Here is a 19,482-nt window from a genome sequence, read left to right as displayed (position 1 = left end):
AATTATTTGAGGGACTGGCACATCAACTTTGGATGCAGGGAATGGACTCCGATTCCCAACTATTGGAAACTCTAAGAAAAAAACTAAAACAAACCCTTATACTGAATGAGGTTTGCCCATTTCTCTTAACGCTGCCAACTAAGAGAAGCAGAGCTGCTGTTAAATAATAATAATAATGACGGCATTTGTTAAGCACTTACTATGTGCAAAGCACTGTTCTAAGCACTGGGGAGGATACAAGGTGATCAGGTTGTCCCTCGTGGGGCTCACAGTCTTCATCCCCATTTTACAGATGAGAGAACTGAGGCCCAGAGAAGTTAAGTGACTTGCCCAAGGCCACACAGCTGACAAGTGGCGGAGCTGGGATTAGAACCCATGACCTCTGGCTCCCCAGCCCATGCTCTTTCCCTTGAGCCACGAGACAATAATAATATTTGTGATACTTGTTAAGCACTTTGTGTCAGGCACTGTACTGAGTGTTGGGGTAGATCCAAGATAAATGGGTCAGAAACAATCCCTGTCCCACTTGGGGCTCATAATCTAAGTGGGAGGGAAAATTGTTATTTCAACCCCATTTAACAGATGAGGAAACTGAGGCAGGGAGAAGTCAAGTGACTTGCCCAAGGTCACTCGGCAGGCAAGGGGCAGGACTGGGATTAGGAGTCTCCAGGCTCCTATTCCTGTGCTCTTTCCACTGGGCCAAGCTGCTCCTCCAACTTTGAATTTCTCAAGTGATGACGGGATGGGAATTAAGGGTTTAGGTGACACGGAAGTGCTGTAGTGGCAGGATTGGAGAAACTGGGGCGGGGATATTAGCCACTAATCAGGGAAGGCCTCTTGGAAGAGATATGATTTCAGAAGGTCCTTGAAGATGGAGAGAGCAGTGGTCTGCTGAATGGAAGGGGGAGGGAATGCCAGGAAGGATGGAGCATGTGAGCAAAATGTCAGCTGTGAAAGAGATGAGAATGAGGCACAGTGAGTAGATTAGTCTGAGAGAAATTAAAGTGGGCAAATTAGTGGGGGTTGTGGGAGGGGAGTGAGGCTAAGTAGTGGGACAAGAGCAACCATTAACTAACTGGAAAGGCCTCCGCCCATTTGAATTTCCACTTCAGTACTTTATTAGGTTTGTGTGGAATTATAAATTAAATTATTATTGGAAGCGGGGAAAAAGGACTTACTTATTTTCATTACTGGCATCATAGCGTGGAGATGGGTCATAATCATTTCCATTGACATCATAGCTTGCGTAGGGATCCTAAAAATATTTTTTGCTCAATAAGTGAAGTTGAAACACAAGGTACTCACACCAGACCTCATTATACAGCTGAACACTAATGGGAATATAAACACAATGGGCCCAATTCTCCCTGTGCCTAAATTTCCTCTGCAGTGGTAAGTAGCCCTCACACCATTAGGGCATCTGGGAGTAGGCTAGGCGATTGGGTTTTATGCCTTCAAAACACTCCTACAAAACAATATAGCTCTTACAGAAACGACAATTAAGCAGTAGCCATGCACTACCTTCACTTCAATATAGTACAGTCACTCAGGGGCAGATTAAACACTCAATTCTGCCCTAGGCCACATGATCAGACCTAGAGGAGCCTTCCTCCCGAGAATTAATAGATTTTACCTGCTAACCTCCGCCACTCACTAGACTGCATCAAAGGCCAATGCAAACTGGCTCCATGGCTTTCCAGTGCTGCCTTCCCTGCTTGCCTTCTACTTAAGATGCATTATGTGGTCTGTAAGTATTTTTAAATCGTTGAAATTAAGAGTCTAATAATAACATGCTCAGGGGTGACCCAAGTCATTGCAGAACAAATGGAGTATTGGAGAGGCACAGTCCCATTGTAGCTCAAGGAGGGAGCCTGAGGGACTCCATAACTCATCCCATCTCTGACTGAAAGACTGTCTGCACAGTAAAGACAATTGGAGCAAATCTGATTACTGTAGACAGCTAGACCAGATGATTTAGGATCCAAACAGGATTATAGCCTAACCGCTAAATCTTAACTTCAAGATGGGCTCTGAAAACCTGGCCAACAAGTACAAGAGGGGCTTTACCCTAGTGACTTAAATGTTCCTGGGTCTGGGCACTCCCATCACTAACAAGATAATTAACAGCTCCTGCTCTCTTGTTCTGAAGATTAATTGGACATTTTTTTTAAAAAAGTTTGAAGATAGATACAATTTAAAGAAAACTACTCCTGAAATGATTAATTGCCCACAATTAGGAGTGCCACCCTGGGCAAACAAAAATAAAAACAAAGTTCCTCCAAAATATTTATTCTATTAAATAAGCAGCAACAAATCAAAAAACAAATGCCAGTCAATTAGCATTTGTTGAGAAAGCTCTCAACTACTGAACTGTAGTGTCTAGCTGAGTTTCATGCATGGTAAGATGGGTCATTCCTGGAATGAGAGAGAGAAAGAAGTGACAGTCCCACATAAAGATAACAAATGCAGTGTTCAATGGTCATATTTTTAAGGTTTTTTTGGTTTTGAAGTGAAAATTGGATTAATACCAACAAATCGCTCAAAGCTACTTTGAGTAAAAGTTTGAATTTTACTATATTTCATTCTATACAAAAATCCAGGCATACCATCTTAAAGAATATTTCTCTTTAAAACAAAAAGGAAATTGTTCACCCAAAATTATGACTTTCTATCAGCAACTGTATTAGAAGTAACATATGGCTCAAAGAAGCTTCACTCACGTAGTTTGGTGCCAGATCTGGGTGATTCTTCTCTATTCCATCATCAAGAATGGTCACTACCACATTTTTCCCTGTATATCCTCTCTTCCACGCTGCTGGAACATTCATTTCAGTTCGGCAACGACTGCTCCTATCACCACAATGCTAATGGGAGAGAAAATAAAAACCAAATATTACTGCTGGAGTTTTTCATTTCATCTATTCCCTGAAATGCACTTAATGGTAAACTGCCATAGAAATATATTTTTTATGAGTAAGTGAAATGGAATTCCAAATGAATTAAATAACATAAGATTTTATTTTAAACTACTACTGTTTTTTCCTTCAGAAATGGGAAAAGTCAATTTGTAGATGGGTTCTTTTTTTAAAGTCCTACATTTCTCAAACTTTTTCAGGTGAGATCATTTCTGGAACTCAAGCAAGAGCAAAACTCTGGCTCCCTTTTCTTCTTAACATGACTCTTAGACTTCATTATTATTAGGGAAATGTCAATTTGTAGATGGGTTCTTTTTTTAAAGTCCTACATTTCTCAAACTTTTTCAGGTGAGATCATTTCTGGAACTCAAGCAAGAGCAAAACTCTGGCTCCCTTTTCTTCTTAACATGACTCTTAGACTTCATTATTATTATTAATAATAATTTTGGTATTTGTTAAGCACTTACTGTGTGCCAGGCATCGTACTAAGCGCTGGGGTGGATTACAAGTAAATCGGGTTGAACACAGTTCCTGTCCCACATGGGGCTCACAGTCTCAATCCCCATTTTACAGATGGGGTAACTGAGGCCCAGAGAAATCAAGTGACTTGCCCAAGGTCACACAGCAGACGGGTGGCAGAGCCGGGATTGGAACCCACGACCTTCTGACTCTCAGGCCTGGGCTCTAGCCATTATGCCACTGACCACCTGCCCCTTCAACAAATCACATAAAACTGATAATCTGGCTCACTATGAAATCAGAAAAAAGAAGAAATGAGCATTCCTAACCTAGCCTTCTTTGTGCTAACAAAGAAAAACAAAATTTAATTTTGTTTAATTTTAATTTAATTTGTTTAATTTAATTTTTGTTTGTGGAGAGTTTTGCCTCTCCAATACTTCATTTGTTCTGCAATGACTTGGGTCACCCCTGAGCATGTTATTATTAGACTCTTAATTTCAACGATTTAAAATTTAATTTTGCTTTACATGAGAAAATGAAAACATTTGAATATGGAAACGCAACAGAATGACATGATGTTGCCTTTTCCACAAAGCAGACAGGTGTCGTGACTCTCTACTCACCATGTACCACATATTGGACCAGATCGGGTCATTGAAATAGAGGGAATGGGGCTCATTTCGAATGTGTCTCTTCACCCTGCGTTTAACTTCTTGTTGCTGGAGCCATTTCACCTGTCAAAGGAAAAGTTGTTATTCATTTATTAATTTATGCTCTTTATTAAATGACTTAATAATAATAATAATAATGGTATTTATTAAGTGCTTATTATGTACAAAGCACTGTTCTAAGCGCTGGGGAGGTTACAAGGTGACCAGGTTGTCCCATGGGGGGCTCACAGTCTTCATCCCCATTTTACAGATGAGGTAACTGAGGCACAGAGAAGTGAAGTGACTTGCCCAAAGTCACCCAGCTGACAATTGGCAGAGCCGGAATTTGAACCCATGACCTCTGACTCCAAAGCCCGGGCTCTTTCCACTGAGCCACACTGCTTCTCCAATAATAATAATGATGGTATTTGTTAAGCGCTTACTATGTGCAAAGCACTGTTCTAGGCACTGGGGAGGTTAGAAGGTGATCAGGTTGACCCAGGGGGGCTCACAGTTTCAATGCCCATTTTCCAGATGATGTAACTGAGGCACAGAGAAGTTAAGTGACTTGCCCAAAGTCACACAGCTGACAGTTGGCAGAGCCAGGATTTGAACCCATGACCTTTGACTCCAAAGCCCGGGCTCTTTCCACTGAGCTATTGAGCTCTTTCCACTGAGCCACTGACAACTCATTGATGCAGACTGCATGGGTCAGTCTGATCCTTTCTTTGGGGGTGCATATCACTGTGGTCCAGTTGAGAGAAGATCTTACAAAATAGTATTGGAGCCCATTTAATTTATTCCAATTTGCAATACGGAATGCTTTTGTTCAAGCACCATTTTTTGGGAATTTGTTCTAAAAATATGAAAAGCATAAAAAATACTCTTACAAAAATGGATTACTTACTCTACTTTCAAGCAAAGGGTTGGGCGGAGCTCTTGGGTAAAACTGGAACTACAAAAGTATGTGGAATTTTTTTTTCCTCATTTCTAAGGTGACTCCAGCAAAAGTCATGCAAGATGGGTATGGATAACTATAATTTATTTTTTCACTTTCCTCTTTAGCTCTCTGCTCTGATTCTGCAAGACATTATCTTCAAGAGACCTCTGCTCATCCCCCATTAATCTCCTTGGGAATGGACCAGGAGGAGTCTCTTAGCATTGGCTTGAATCAATTTCAAAAGATAGGGCAGACTACTTACTATCCTAACTTCACTATAAATGATGTATATAAATTACTTGCCCCTGAAAGATTTCTTAGGGAAAAAAATATCAAAGCAGGGAATAATCCTATAGGGGACATCTTGCCACCCCAACATTCCTCTCCTCACACATTAATAATCAATCAATTGTACTTATTGAGTGTTTATTATATGCTTACTGTACTAAGCACTTAGGAGAGTACATTGTAACGGATTTGATAGATATGCTCCCTGCCCAGAAGGAGTTTATAGCCTGGAAGGAAACTGACTTTTTACGTATTATTTGTTGAGATGAACTGGCTTGTTAACTCCTTAGGAGCAAGAGATGTGTCTGATACTTCCCTTAATTCCTTTAACACAAGATATAATGCGTAAAGTAGGTGCTAAATAAATAATCCCTGACCAGAGTTTCCTTTTCAAGGAAATAACATTTCCTTAAAATGTATTGCAAAGAGTAAATGCTAAACTCTAAAACAGAAATTAAGCAGCAGCTTAAAGCTTAAAGCTTGGGAAGCAGCGTGCGGCTCAATGGAAAGAGCACAGGCTTGGGAGTCAGAAGGCATGGGTTCACATCCCGGCTCCACCAATTGTCAGCTGTGTGACTTTGGGTAAGTCACAACTTCTCTGTGCCTCAGTTACCTCATCTGTAAAATGAGGATGAAGACTGTGAGCCCTGTTTGGGATAATCTGATCACCTTGTATCCTCCCCAGTGCTTAGAACAGTGCTTTGCACATAGTAAGTGTTTATTTTCACCTCCTCCAGGAGGCCTTCCCAGACTGAGCTCCCTCCTTCCTCTTCCCCTCCTCCCCCTCCCCATCCCCCCACCTTACCTCCTTCCCCTCCCCACAGCACCTGTATATATGTTTGTACATATTTATTACTCTATTTATTTTACTTGTACATATTTACTATTCTATTTATTTTATTTTGTTAATATGTTTTGTTTTGTTGCCTGTCTCCCCTTTCTAGACTGTGAGCCCGCTGTTGGGTAGGGACCGTCTCTATATGTTGCCAACTTGTACTTCCCAAGCCCTTAGTACATGAATGAATGAATGAAAAAAAAACTTAACTTGATTTTCAAGTATCTGGTAATCTACCCCAGCTATTCATTCATTCATTCAATCATATTTATTTAGCACTTACTGTGTGCAGAGCACTGTACTAAGCGCTTGGAAAGCTATCTCTGAGTGTTTCTATGGTAAACAAAGCTACACAAATAAATTCAGATTTTTGTTTATCAGTCTCTCTAAAGCACTCTGCAGATTCACAACTATTTAAGAACCCAGAAAAAAGAGGTTTAAATTGCTATTAAACAGCTGTTTATGGCAATATTTCTTTTCAAGTCAATTTTATAAAAACAGTGGCACATTTATGATTAAATGATTGCCTGATCCCCAGGTATTGTTTCCTTACATGATACACACACATTTTATCTACTATACCATAGTGAGTACTACACCCATTAATAATCTATTACTTAAAACAACCATGGCAATTTGGACTGCTCTGGGATTTCAATGAAGTCAACAGATTGTTCTAGACTCCATGTCTATTAATGGCCTAGTGCTTATTTATGGCCTTGTTTTATAACCTCCAGAAGTTCTAAAACTGTTGAATTCTGAATCGACGCCTACTCGGGAGCTGGACATGGAGGCACTGGGAAGTAGGTGGGGAAGGAATAAGATTTCTCAATAACGTGGATCCTGGAGACTGGAGCAGGAGGCTCTGAGTGCTGTTAGATTAGTCGCAGGGGCACCAATCAACACAAAAGAACTCTTCTCTTCACATTCTTTTTTCCCAGTACGTGTGCTCTTCTGGACTCCCTTTGCTGTTGAATACTGCCATTCATTTAGCATCCCTTAGTGTGCCCTTTCCTCCCCAATTAGCAGGGGCTCCAAACTCTTATTTCAAGGAAAAAAATAATCAAACTACACTGCAGTCACTTCAATCAATCATATTTAGAATAATAATGATGGCATTTATTAGTTACTATGTGCAAAGCACTGTTCTAAGTGCTGGGGAGGTTACAAGGTGATCAGGTTGTCCCACTGGGGGCTCACAGTCTCAATCCCCATTTTACAGATGAGGGAACTGAGGCACAGAGAAGTTAAGTGACTTGTGCAAAGTCACACAGCTGACAATTGGCAGAGCCAGGATTTGAACCCATGACCTCTGACTCCAAAGCCCGTGCTCTTTCCACTGAGCCATGCTGCTTCTCATTTATTGAGTGCTTACTGTGTGCAGAGCACCATACTAAGCGCTTCGGAAAGTACAATATAACAGAGTTGGTAGCTATGTTCCCTACCTACAATTCATTCATTCAATCATATTTATTGAGCACTTACTGTGTGCAGAGCACCATACTAAGCGCTTCGGAAAGTACAATATAACAGAGTTGGTAGCTATGTTCCCTACCTACAATTCATTCATTCAATCATATTTATTGAGCACTTACTGTGTGCAGAGCACCATACTAAGCGCTTCGGAAAGTACAATATAACAGAGTTGGTAGCTGTGTTCCCTACCTACAATTCATTCATTCAATCGTATTTATTGAGCGCTTACTGTGTGCAGAGCACCATACTAAGCGCTTCGGAAAGTACAATATAACAGAGTTGGTAGCTATGTTCCCTACCTACAATGAGCTTAGAGTCTAAAGGGCTTCAGGTGCAAATGGATCCCGCACAAAAGAACCTTTGAATGCACTTGTACCGAAAGCTTCCTGTTAGACTAAGCTCCTTGAGAGCAGGGATCATGTCTATCAACTCTATTTTACTCTCCCAAGAGCTTAGCACAGTGCTCTGCCACTGACTGATTGACTGATGGACCTTACAGTGCACTGAGCTCTATGCCCCCGGAGGATCATGACTGATTAGGACGAGAGAGCGCAAGTACCGTTGAAAAAACCCCTATCGCCATAATCAAGTCTCAGGATCGAGGTTCAGCCTTCATTTTTGTTCTCCACGGGAGACCCTGTCATTGTTAACAAGGTGAGTGAGAGATTTCTCAGACATTCCTTGGCAATGTTAACCACTTTAACTCTTTCAAGCTGCTACTACTCCAGCAAATGAATATGGCATCAGCATGCCAGCTCCTCAAATGCCAACTTTGCTACTAATGCCAAACTACTCACTGAACCTCCATCTCTATCTCACCGCCAACCTCTTGCTCATGTCTTGCTTCTGGCCTGTAACACCCTCCCTCTTCATATCCAACAAACAATTATTCTCCCCACCTTCAGAGCCTCATTAAAACCATATCTCCTCCAAGAGGTCTTCCCTAAGCCCTTATTTCCTCTTCTCCCACTCCCTTTGATGTCACTCTTGCACTTGGATTTGCTTCCTTTATTGCTCCCCAGCCCCACAGCACTTAGGTATATATCTGTAATTCATTTATTCATATTAATGTCTGCTTCCCCGTCTAGGCTGTAAGTCCATTGTGGGAAGGGAACATGTCTACCAGTTCTGTTATAATGTACTCTCCCAAGCACTTAGTAGAGTGCTCTGCACACAGTTAGCGCTCAATAAATATGCCTGATTGATTGACCGATGCCAGAGGGTAGCACTTCTAGATATCATGTATGGTAGAGACATTAATGCCAGGTCAGCAGCCATGGTGATGCTTTTCCTACTGCTACCACAGTTTAGAAGGGCTGTCTCTTCAAAGGTACAATTTTAAGGGAAAATTGGCAGGGTTCTTTGACATTTTATAGAGGTGAGGTGAAGTTGCTATGAACCTCAAGGATAGCTGCAGTCTGAATTTTGATATCGCTATTCTGATATATGGGGAAGCAGCGTTGCCTAGTTGATAGTCCACGGGCCCTGGAGTCAGAGGGACCTGGCTTCGAATCCTGGCTCCGCCACTTGTCCATTGTGTGATTTAATTTCTCTGTGCCTCAGTTCCTTCATCTGTAAAGTGGAGATTAAGATTGCGAGCCTCATGTGGAACAGGGACTGTGTCCACCCTGACTGGCTAGTATCTACCCCAGCACTTAGAACAGTGCTTGACACACAGTAAGCACTAAACAAATACTATCATCGTCAATATAATCATATTTGGGACACTGTGCTTCATCCCAAGTAGCGCTGCTTCCTTGTGGTTCAAGTTTCACAGACTTGGGGGGGCCTCACTCTCTCCTCATTCCCCCATGCTGGAAATAAGACCTGTTCCCCAGGAGTGAGCTCGGCAGACGTCTTCCCCAACTGTTAGAAAGTGGGGAGGTTGTGGCCGCTTAGATCCAAGTGGCCTTGACTGGACCCATGAGGAGTCTGCATAGTAATGAGTATTACTGTGTCCTCCCAGTGCTGCTTTTCTTATTCAGGTTATTATTGTAGTTCTTTTGTTTTTTTTAAACAACTTGCCCAGTTATTCATTTCCAAGTCTGGTTGTAGAAACATATCCAATTCATAATCCTTTTAACTTTCCCCAGAGATTTGATCAGTGCTTGGCACAGAATGATTAAAAGATGATAGAATAATGACGACAGCATCCAGCTGAAAGATCATAACTACATATGTAACATAATGTAGTTATGTTTTAATTCAATTCTGATGCACAGCAATACAAATGCCATAATTACACAACTATGATTTTTTTCCATAGAATCTTTCAAATTCTCATTTATTCTTCTCGCTTCTGTCTTTTCTCCACCCCATGCTATATTTTTCTCCATGAGTCTCTGTCCCTGACAATATTAGCCACAATATGCTTTCAAAGTTAAAGGGGTGCTCATTCATGCTAACTGAACTGAAGCTTTTCAACTAAAACAGATACAAAAGGTCATACTTATCCAAAAGAGTCCCCATCGTTGATTCTGGTTCTGTCCCCAGAGTCAATGCCAGCACTGCAACAGTGTTCTTGTAACATGTATCTACCCCAGTGCTTAGAACAGTGCCTGGCACATGGTAAGCATTTAACAAATACCATAAAAACATAAATAAAATGAAACCCAAAGACTGCAATTCTTCAGGTATCTGATGATAAAGAGATCTTAGGCAAAATACTCCTTTTCTAAGTGCTTATGATTGCGCTACCTTCATCAATCATCATTATCATTGGTATTTACTGAGCGCTTACTATGTGCAGAGCACTGTACTAAGTTCTTGGGAGAGCACAAAAACCTCAGTTTATATTTTACAGCACATCATGACTAGCAGTAGCAAAGACAGAGATGAATGGAGAAACATATCTGAGGAATAGTAAAAAGACTGAGAAAGTGATCAATCGGCGCATCAGACAGAAACTCCTCACCCTTGGCTTCAAGGCTCTCCATCACCTCGCCTCCCTTCTCTCCTTCTCCAGCCCAGCCCGCACCCTCTGCTGCTAATCTCCTCACCGTGCCTTGTTCTTGCCTGTCCCACCATCGACCTCCAGCCCACGTCATCCCCTGGGCCTGGAATGCCCTCCCTCTGACCATCCGCCAAGCTAGCTCTCTTCCTCCCTTCAAGGCCCTACTGAGAGCTCACCTCCTCCAGGAGGCCTTCCCAGACTGAGCCCCTTCCTTCCTCTCCCCCTCGTCCCCCTCTCCATCCCCCCCATCTTACCTCCTTCCCTTCCCCACAGCACCTGTATATATGTATATATGTTTGTACATATTTATTACTCTATTTTACTTGTACATATCTATTCTATTTATTTTAGTTTGTTAGTATGTTTGGTTTTGTTCTCTGTCTCCCCCTTTTAGACTGTGAGCCCGCTGTTGGGTAGGGACTGTCTCTATATGTTGCCAACTTGTACTTCCCAAGCGCTTAGTACAATGCTCTGCACACAGTAAGCGCTCAATAAATACGATTGATTGATTGATTCTCTAAGCTGTGAGCTCAATGTGGGCAAGGAATATGTCTACTAACTCTGTTGTGTTTTTCTCTCCTACGCTCTTAAATAAGTGCTCAGTAAATACCACTGATTGATTTATCTCTGTAAAAGTTTGTGGTTAATGACCAGGGCCAGTTTTAGTCTGTAAATGGTCAGCCATTGCCTTGGAGCTGTGTGACAGGGGGAGACCCCTGAACCCTTCATGTAGATGGCTGCCACGCATCTTCCCACAAAGATGGCCACAGCACTGCCCCTAACTTGGCGCAGGGGAATGCCCAAAGTTGGCCCTGTTTTTATTCAGTCCACACACCTACTCTGATGCAGACTGAAGACTGTCAGTCTTCCCATGCCAAAAGCAAGAAGCGTAGGGCTGTCGGCCTGATCTTCCAACCTTAGGGTGCCGCCAGTCCTGAGCCCTCTGTAGCAGCCCAGGCTCCCCCTCAGCCTCTCTTCCTGACTGTCTGGGCATTAGAGGTTCATGGGGGCCTCCAATCTTAGTCTCAGTCTAACCTCGTCTCCCGGTGGCATCTGGGGCCTGTGGTTTTTTAATAGGAGTAGTGCAGTAACCTCTTCTGCAGTCCCATTTCCAGGTCTAGTGTCCATTCCTAAACCATCTTAATCCCCAATCATCCCATCTGTGGAGTTTTACTACACAAATGGAAGTGGAAAGAACACTGCGGTTTTCTTCTCCATTTTAATGGTTATTTGTCAAGTGCTTACTATGCACCAGGCACTGTACTAAGCTCTGGGGTAGATAGAAGATAATCAGGTTGGACACAGTCCTTTTCCCTGTTTGGATTTACAGTCTTAATCCCCATTTTATAGATGTGGTAACTAAGGCAATGAAGTTAAATAACTCACCCAAGGTCATATAGCAGGCAACTGATGAAGCTGGGGCTAAACCCAGCTCCTCTGACTTCCGGGACCATGCTTTAACCACTAGGCTATGCTGATTCCCAGCGTGGGGTTAGGGAAAAAGACTGCCACACAGGTTTTAAGAATAAATCCCAACTGGGAAGCAGTGACACCAGGGTGCCAGTTCCATCAAAGAACCTGCCACACATCACTTCTTCCCTGTAGCCCATTTCCTGCTCCCTGCCCACCCCACTACAAAAACCACACAACAACCACTAAGCGCAGCAGGGAAGACTTGATGTCTATCCATAGGGCCCTAATTACCATTCAGGACCTCGGGAAAAAGTGGTTCATTATATTGTGCTGTTCCATAATAGGGACCGGTCATAAATTCATATCCTGCAGCGGGATTATCTAGGTCACGTTGCTTTCACCCAGCAAGGATAATAAAAAGGTCAGGAGCTGAACAACCTGTGGCTATGTGGAACCTGCCCTGGCTAAATTAACTGATCTTCAGAATAAATTCAACGCTTCTCTAGGATGTATTCTCAGAAAAACTGCTGATTTTTTTCTCATTACTACTTTTCAATCAACTTTTAAACTTACGTACGGCCCCACAGACCTGGATGCTATTCTAATTCTGAATCTGCATAGGGCCAACCTACTCTGGAATGCCATACTATCCTAGTGGTTAGAGGGCAGGCCTGGGAATCAGAAGGACCTGGGTTCTAATTCCAGCTCTGCCACTTTTCTGCTGTGTGACCTTGGGCAAGTCACTTCACTTCTCTGTGCCTCAGTTACCTCATCTGTAAAATGGGGATTGAGACTGTGAGCCCTATGTGGGACAGGGACTGTGACCCACCTGATTAGCTTGTATCTGCCACAGTGCTTAGTACAGTGCTGAGCACATAGTAAGCACTGCACAAATACCATTTATCATTATATTATTATTATTACTACTACTATATGATTCTTCAGGTTATAGCACAACTGATACCAGAAAATCCATCTCATATTAACCAGGGGCCAGAAAACAAGATCCTGCCATCCTTTTCTCCCCTTCAGCCACAGAATCCACAAAGGAGGTGAGTTTTTGGCAACAAAAACACAAGTTCATGATAAAACTGAGGCATGTCCACGTCTGAGGACAAACTAGGACATACACACATTTGCAAGCTAAAAAGGTACACGATGTCCCTTCGTATGGTTTATTTTATGCTTCTTTAACTGGAAGCTAGCACCATGGCCCTTTCATTGAAAACATATAAACAAGATATGTGTAGGGCTGTGTAATTTTTTAAAATGGATTTTCATGCTTAATATCAAGATTTTTCCGCATCACTGAGCATATTGACTTGAAGATCACAAACATAAATCCTCAGAAATAAGTTACAATCAAAAGAAACTCAGTACGTTAATGAGTCCGGTGTAAAGGAAAAATCTACCTGAGGATTTATTTAGGTGCATTCAGTGAGGCAAGTTTTTAAAAGTTTGCAAGATTTCCTAGGGGATGCTGCCTAACTCTAAAAGGGTCACATCTTTCTTAATGAACAGGGATTTAGGGGACGTTGGAGAAAATGTCAGGTTGAGAAAGCCCTATTCCTAAGGTGTGTAGCCAAGGGCACTTCCACAAAAGCTAAATGAATGAGTCTTAGATTCCAAACTTATTATAAATACACTGGAACCGAAAATGGTTTTAAAAGATTACACTTCTAGGAAGAAAACGCAGTTTGGGCTTTAATGCCTACTCAAGTAACACGTGTTGGCTTTTAGTGGTGCCTGACATTCAAGAAGGTTGAATATAAGTGATTTTGGAAAGGGCAAGATTTGCCAAATGCCACTTCTACCCCAAATGAACACAAATCATGTTTCTGAGGAAATCTGAGGTACCCAGATTTTATTAGCCACTGTAAAAAAGTGACACCAAGTTTTCTTCACTAACTTTTCTTATTTTTTAAAGTTTTTGCCATTTGCGTAATCCTTCTTCAAATACTTTTCTTTCATAAAAAACTTATGAGCTTGTCCAAAAAAAGTAATTCAGTTTCCCACACATTCTAGGGAGTTGCTAGGACTATACGTGTTACAAAACTCAGTGCTCTTTCTTAATTATTCAAGTGATTTGCAGTCTTTAGCACATCAGCTCATAAATCAAGTCAAACAGAAAAAAATGAAGTGTGCTCACAGTAGAACTTTTTGTAAAGTGATCCTGTGGCAAGCCAAACTTTTCTTCTTTTGTTTTAATGGCATTTGTTACGCACTTACTATGTGCCAGGCACTGTACTAAGTGCTGGGCTAGATACAAGTTAATCAGATTGGACACAGTGCGCATCCCCCATGGGGCTCACAGCCATAATCCCCATTTCACGGATGAGGTAACTGAGGCCCAGAGAAATGAAGTGACTTGTTCAAAGTCACACAGCAGGGCCAGAATTAGAACCCAGGTCCTTCTGACTTGCAGGCCCATGCTCTAACCACTAGGCCAGGCTGCTTCTCACTTGATTCTCGGATGAAGGTGCTACAGTGTAGTAGTTAAAACAGTAGTACAGATATGGTTTGGAAGTCAGGGACTTGAACTTAAAGATTCTAGGCATGATGAAACCCCATGATTTTCTAGAGGAGTACTGCTACAAAGATTAGCTTGCCTTGCTCAAACCTCTTCCCGCCCCCAATTCTGCCTTTATGGAGTCTCTTTACCAAATTATTCTTAGACCTTCGGGTGGTTTCCTTTCACCCAAGATCCATCATGATGCAGTTAGTCAGTCATTCCATGTCTATCAATAAACAGCATCTTGAAGATTCTATACAGTACTTGTCTTTCTCACTGACTCACTGCGTGCTTTGGACAAGTTACTGAATGTCTCCATGCCTGGTTTTTCACTGCAAAATGTGCCTCCCTGTTGCTCAGAGTATTCAAAGATTAACAGCAGTAAAGATTCTGAATTAGAAAAAAACACAATGAAGATACAGTTCATCACTTGTCTTCCCCCTGGAGCCTAGCAAGCCACCTTGAGAAGCCAATTTGAGGCCAAAACGGCCTGATCTTCTGATCTGCAACAGTTCTCAGCTTTCTATTGAGATAATGTTAAGGTTACGGCCTAGACACCAAAGAGGAAACATGGTGTAGTGGGAAAGAATACAGGTTTGGGAATCAGGGGACTTGGATTCTACTACCTGGTCTCCTGTGTGATACTGGGTAAGTCCCTTAACCTCTCTGGGACTGAATGTCCTCATCTATAAAATGGGGCTAGTACTACCTCTTGGGAGTATTGTGAGGATAATCAAGAGATAACTGCTGTAAAAGTTTTTGGAAAAATACATGCCTGTATACTTGTTTTGATGTCTGTCTCCCTCCTTCTAGATTGAAAGCCCGTTGTGGGCAGGGATTGTGTCTCTTTATTGCTGAATTGTACTTTCCAAGTACTTAGTGTAGTGCTCTGCACACAGTAAGTGCTCAATACATACAATTGAATGAATGAATAAGAGAAGCAGCATGGCTCAGTGGAAAGAGCCCGGGCTTTGGAGTCAAAGGACATGGGTTCGAATCCTGGCTCTGCCACATGTCTGCTGTGTGACCTTGGGCAAGTCACTTAACTTCTCTGAGCCTCAGTTACCTCATCTGTAAAATGGGGATGAAGACTGTGAGCCCCACGTGGGACAACTTGATCACCTTGTTTCTCCCCCCACCCCCACGCTCAGAACAGTGATCTGCACATAGTAAGCGTTTAACAAATGCCATTATTATGAGAAGCAGCGTGGCTCAGTGGAAAGAGCACGGACTTTGGAGTCAGAGGTCATGGGTTCAAATCCTAGCTCCAACACTTGTCAGCTGTGTGACTTTGGGCAAGTCACTTCACTTCTCTGGGCCTCAGTTACCTCATCTGTAAAATGGGGGTGAAGACTGTGAGCCCCCCGTGGGACAACCTGATCACCTTGTAACCTCCCTAGTGTTTAGAACAGTGCTTTGCACATAGTAAGCGCTTAATAAATGCTATCATTATTATTATTAATGAATACAGAAACCACGGTATTTATTTGTTTATAGTAATATCTGCCTCTCCCTATAGACTGTGAACTCGTTTTGGGCAGGAAACATGTCCACCCAACTTTGTTGTACTGTACTCTCCCAATACAATACTCTGGCCACAGAAGCACTCAGGGATGCAGAATGGCTTACTGGATAGAGCACGGGCCTGGGACTCAGAAGGATCTGGATTCTAATCCCAGCTCCACCACATCTGCTTGTGGGCAAGTCACAACTTCTCTGGGCCTCAGTCACCTCTTCTGTACAGTGGGGATCATTAGTGTGAGCCCCATGTGGGACAGGGATTGTGTCCACCCTGACTGACTTGTGTCTATCCCAGCGCTTAGAAAATTGTTTGGCACATAGTAGGTGCTTAACAAGTATTATTATGATTAAATACCATTGATTTATTTATATATACATATAGCTTGGTCATTTGGGTGGAGATTGCAATTCCCACACCTCCACTCTGTGATCATCTATCACCCATCTTTCTGTGTATAGAGACATATTGCATTTTTATTATTATTCAGCAGCTCCAGTACACACAAATATCAGATGAAATTCCAAGTGCAGCTAACAAAAAAAGATCTGCTTAGAGGCTGCCTCAGTGCTGGGAAAAAAAATCAGAGCTTTAATTGAACTCCCTGGGGCAAAGGTCCAGTCAAAGTTCCTCATTCCCCTTTCCTTAATTTTTGAAATAGTTCTTTCCACATTTTGAATCTTACTGCACTGAAATAAAGAATTCCTGGGTGTTTCTGCGTCCTCTCCCAGTAAGTCCCCCAGTATCAATCTGGAGAACTTGTCTCTACAATTTTCTGCCTTCCAGTTAGAGAAGGCTTAGAAACCAGACTCTAGAACATAAGCTCTTTATAGCCAGGGGAACCCAACCACTAATTCTGTTGTACAGAAGGAGAGGATGGTTGGATTGCAATGATTAGTGTCAGGTCTGGGAGGGACAAGCTCAAAAAATCTTATCATAGATCTATCTAGAACAAATGAATGAGAAGAAATTTGGATTCACGAAACTTTTCAGTACAGGCCAACACTGGTTCCTTCTCTGGAACCTCAGTGGATATGTAACTTAGAAGAAAATGCTCTTCTGGCAAGACTCCGGGGACAGATACTTCCCTGATGAACTGGAGGAATCTTGGTGGGTCCAGCAATGATGTCTGTGCTTCAGTGTTTGCATGTATGAGGTTTTTAAAGTTATAGTGCAGAGGGCTTGGTCTTCCCTTTTCACAAAATCTTGACTCTAACAATAATTTTCTGGGCTACAAATAGAATGGTGGATTGCGAATTCCATCACTCATCAAAACATTTTCATATAATATGGGCATGGAAAGTCCATCATTATTTGATTGAATCCTATTCTTGAAAGCTCTTTCATTCGTTTTTGACTCTGTCATTCCCTTCAAACTGGGATGACTTCTGCCTCTCAGTGTATCAGAGTAAAAAACAAATCATATTTTGCCTTAATGAATAACATTCATGACGTATTTTCCAAATGCCAGGGATCTCATAATGCCTTGCAAATGTAGTAAAATAAATTGATGGGCCACGATTAAAGAGCACATTAAATAGTCAATATAAAAATTGAATTGTTTGGCCAACTATTTAATCTTTATTGCTAGGTAAAGTAAATATTAGTAGACACAACTAATGGATTTGATTTGCTCTAAATGAGCCTAATTTAATCAGAGGTATATCAGTTGCAGTTCTGAATTCATAATTGGTTCAAATGCCTAGACACCTTCCCTAGGGCTAGAAATTTAATTAGAACAGTAAGAAACAATTAGCCAATCATGTCTAGTTCCTAACTAATGCTGGAGTGCTGTGTTTCTGTTTTTTCTTTTTTATTGGCAGGATTGCTCTGACAGCAGCTTACTCTGACGGTTATTAAGAACCTCTGCATTGATGGGTTTGCTATTTTAACTATTTAAAATAGACATCTTTTTTTCCAGCAAGTAAACTCTTCCTATAAGAATAATAATGATGGTACTTGTTAAGTGCTTACTATGTGTCATGCAGTCTACTAAACACTGAGGTAGATTCAAGATAACCTGGTCAGACACAGTCCCTTTCCCACATGGGCTCACAGGCTCAGCAGGAGTGAGGACAGATTTCTAGGTTTCCAGGCCTGGGAGTCAGAAGGACCTGGGTTCTAATCCCAGTTCTGCCATGTGTCTGCTGTGTGACCTTGGGTAAGTCACCTAACTTCTCTGTGCCTCAATTACCTCATTTGTAAAGTGGGGGCAAAGAGTGTGAGCCCCTTTGGAACAGGGACTGTGTCCAAACTGATCAACTTGTATCTACCCCAGTGCTTAGAACGGTGCTTGGCACATAGGAAGCACTTAACAAGTACAATAATAATATTAGTAAGACACAAAATAAAAGTAACTGCCAGTGACCACAGCCTGATTCTTCCCTCGTGACCCTCCAGGCATTTCCTACCTCTGGAAATAGGGTGAAACATTTTGCTGATATTGTCCCCTGGATCCTTTTACTTCATTAGTACTCGAAGATAGCAGCTCTTAATTTTTGGTGTGGCCAAAACGATCAAAAGATTGTCTTCAGTGTGAATGATGTTGCTCATACATTTTATTAAGTTCTAATTTACCTGGATAGCTCCAACCTAAAACTATTAGCCTAATTTTTAAAAGGTGAAGCCAAAAAAAGGGATGGAGTGATCTCAAAAGCAGCTAAACTAAAATAGTATTTATCTCCAACCTAAAACAGCCTAATTTTTAAAAGATGAAGCCAAAAAAACAGGATGGAGTGATCTCAAAAGCAGCTAAACTAAAATAGTATTTATCTCCAACCTAAAATAGCCTAATTTTGAAAAGGTGAAGCCAAAAAAAGAAAGGATGGAGTGATCTCAAAAGCAGCTAAACTAAAATAGTATTTGAGAATCAATGCTTCAGAGTCTAAAAGTTGGCAGTTGGAGATAAAGAGCTGATTTTTCCCCCCCACAACACATCCCCTCTCCCCTCCCCCCTTCCTTCTCCCCTCCACACACACATTCTCCACAGGATGCCTTCTGGAATACCACCACATTTCTGATAATGGTTAGTCTTTCTGATTGCTCTGTTTATCGGTTAGTCCATGTTGCAATTCTAAGGAATAAGCAGGTTATCGTTTTGGGGGTAAATCCAATTATTGTTTTCACTAACTTTAAGCAACAATTCTACCAACCTCCCCGTCTATTTCCTGAGATTTTTCGCTCTGATTTTCAGAAAAGAGAGGCCATCTGCAAGCTTCTCCCCTGCCTTTAAACCCCAAAGAGGTCCTATTTCCTCAGGGATTAGGTTTTATTTACTTTTTGCACAAGGTTTCACTTGAACTCAGCCTTAAGCCAACACAGGCCATCAAGTTTCTTTGACTTCCTCCACTTTCCCAGCCCCCTGAACCAAACCATGTACTTTATCTTCAGTCACTATGTTAAAACTTCATGTTGCAAACCCAAATAGCTTCTTCTCCTGAAACAACAGCAGGACCTTCAGGAGGATAATGTTCTTAAAAACTTACCTGTTGCTTTTCCAAAACACCAAGATGCCAGTTTAGG

At 41.8% G+C, this 19,482-nt stretch overlaps 1 protein-coding gene across 1 annotated transcript in view; it reads right to left on the bottom strand.

Moving 5' to 3' along the window:
- PCSK6 (proprotein convertase subtilisin/kexin type 6) overlaps positions 1-19,482 on the bottom strand; it is a 164,670-nt gene that overhangs the window by 92,369 nt on the left and 52,819 nt on the right. The window contains exons 3-5 of the mRNA XM_038747349.1: positions 3,998-4,108; positions 2,721-2,864; positions 1,179-1,255 (exon numbers count right to left, since the gene is read on the bottom strand). Of these exons, the coding sequence (XP_038603277.1) occupies positions 1,179-1,255; positions 2,721-2,864; positions 3,998-4,108 (332 nt within the window). The remainder of the gene's footprint in view (positions 1-1,178; positions 1,256-2,720; positions 2,865-3,997; positions 4,109-19,482) is intronic.

This window comes from Tachyglossus aculeatus, chromosome 5 (assembly GCF_015852505.1).
Source record: "Tachyglossus aculeatus isolate mTacAcu1 chromosome 5, mTacAcu1.pri, whole genome shotgun sequence".
Taxonomy (NCBI): domain Eukaryota; kingdom Metazoa; phylum Chordata; class Mammalia; order Monotremata; family Tachyglossidae; genus Tachyglossus; species Tachyglossus aculeatus.
Note: the sequence above shows the minus strand (reverse complement) of the source record. Positions and strands in the feature narration are given on the sequence as shown.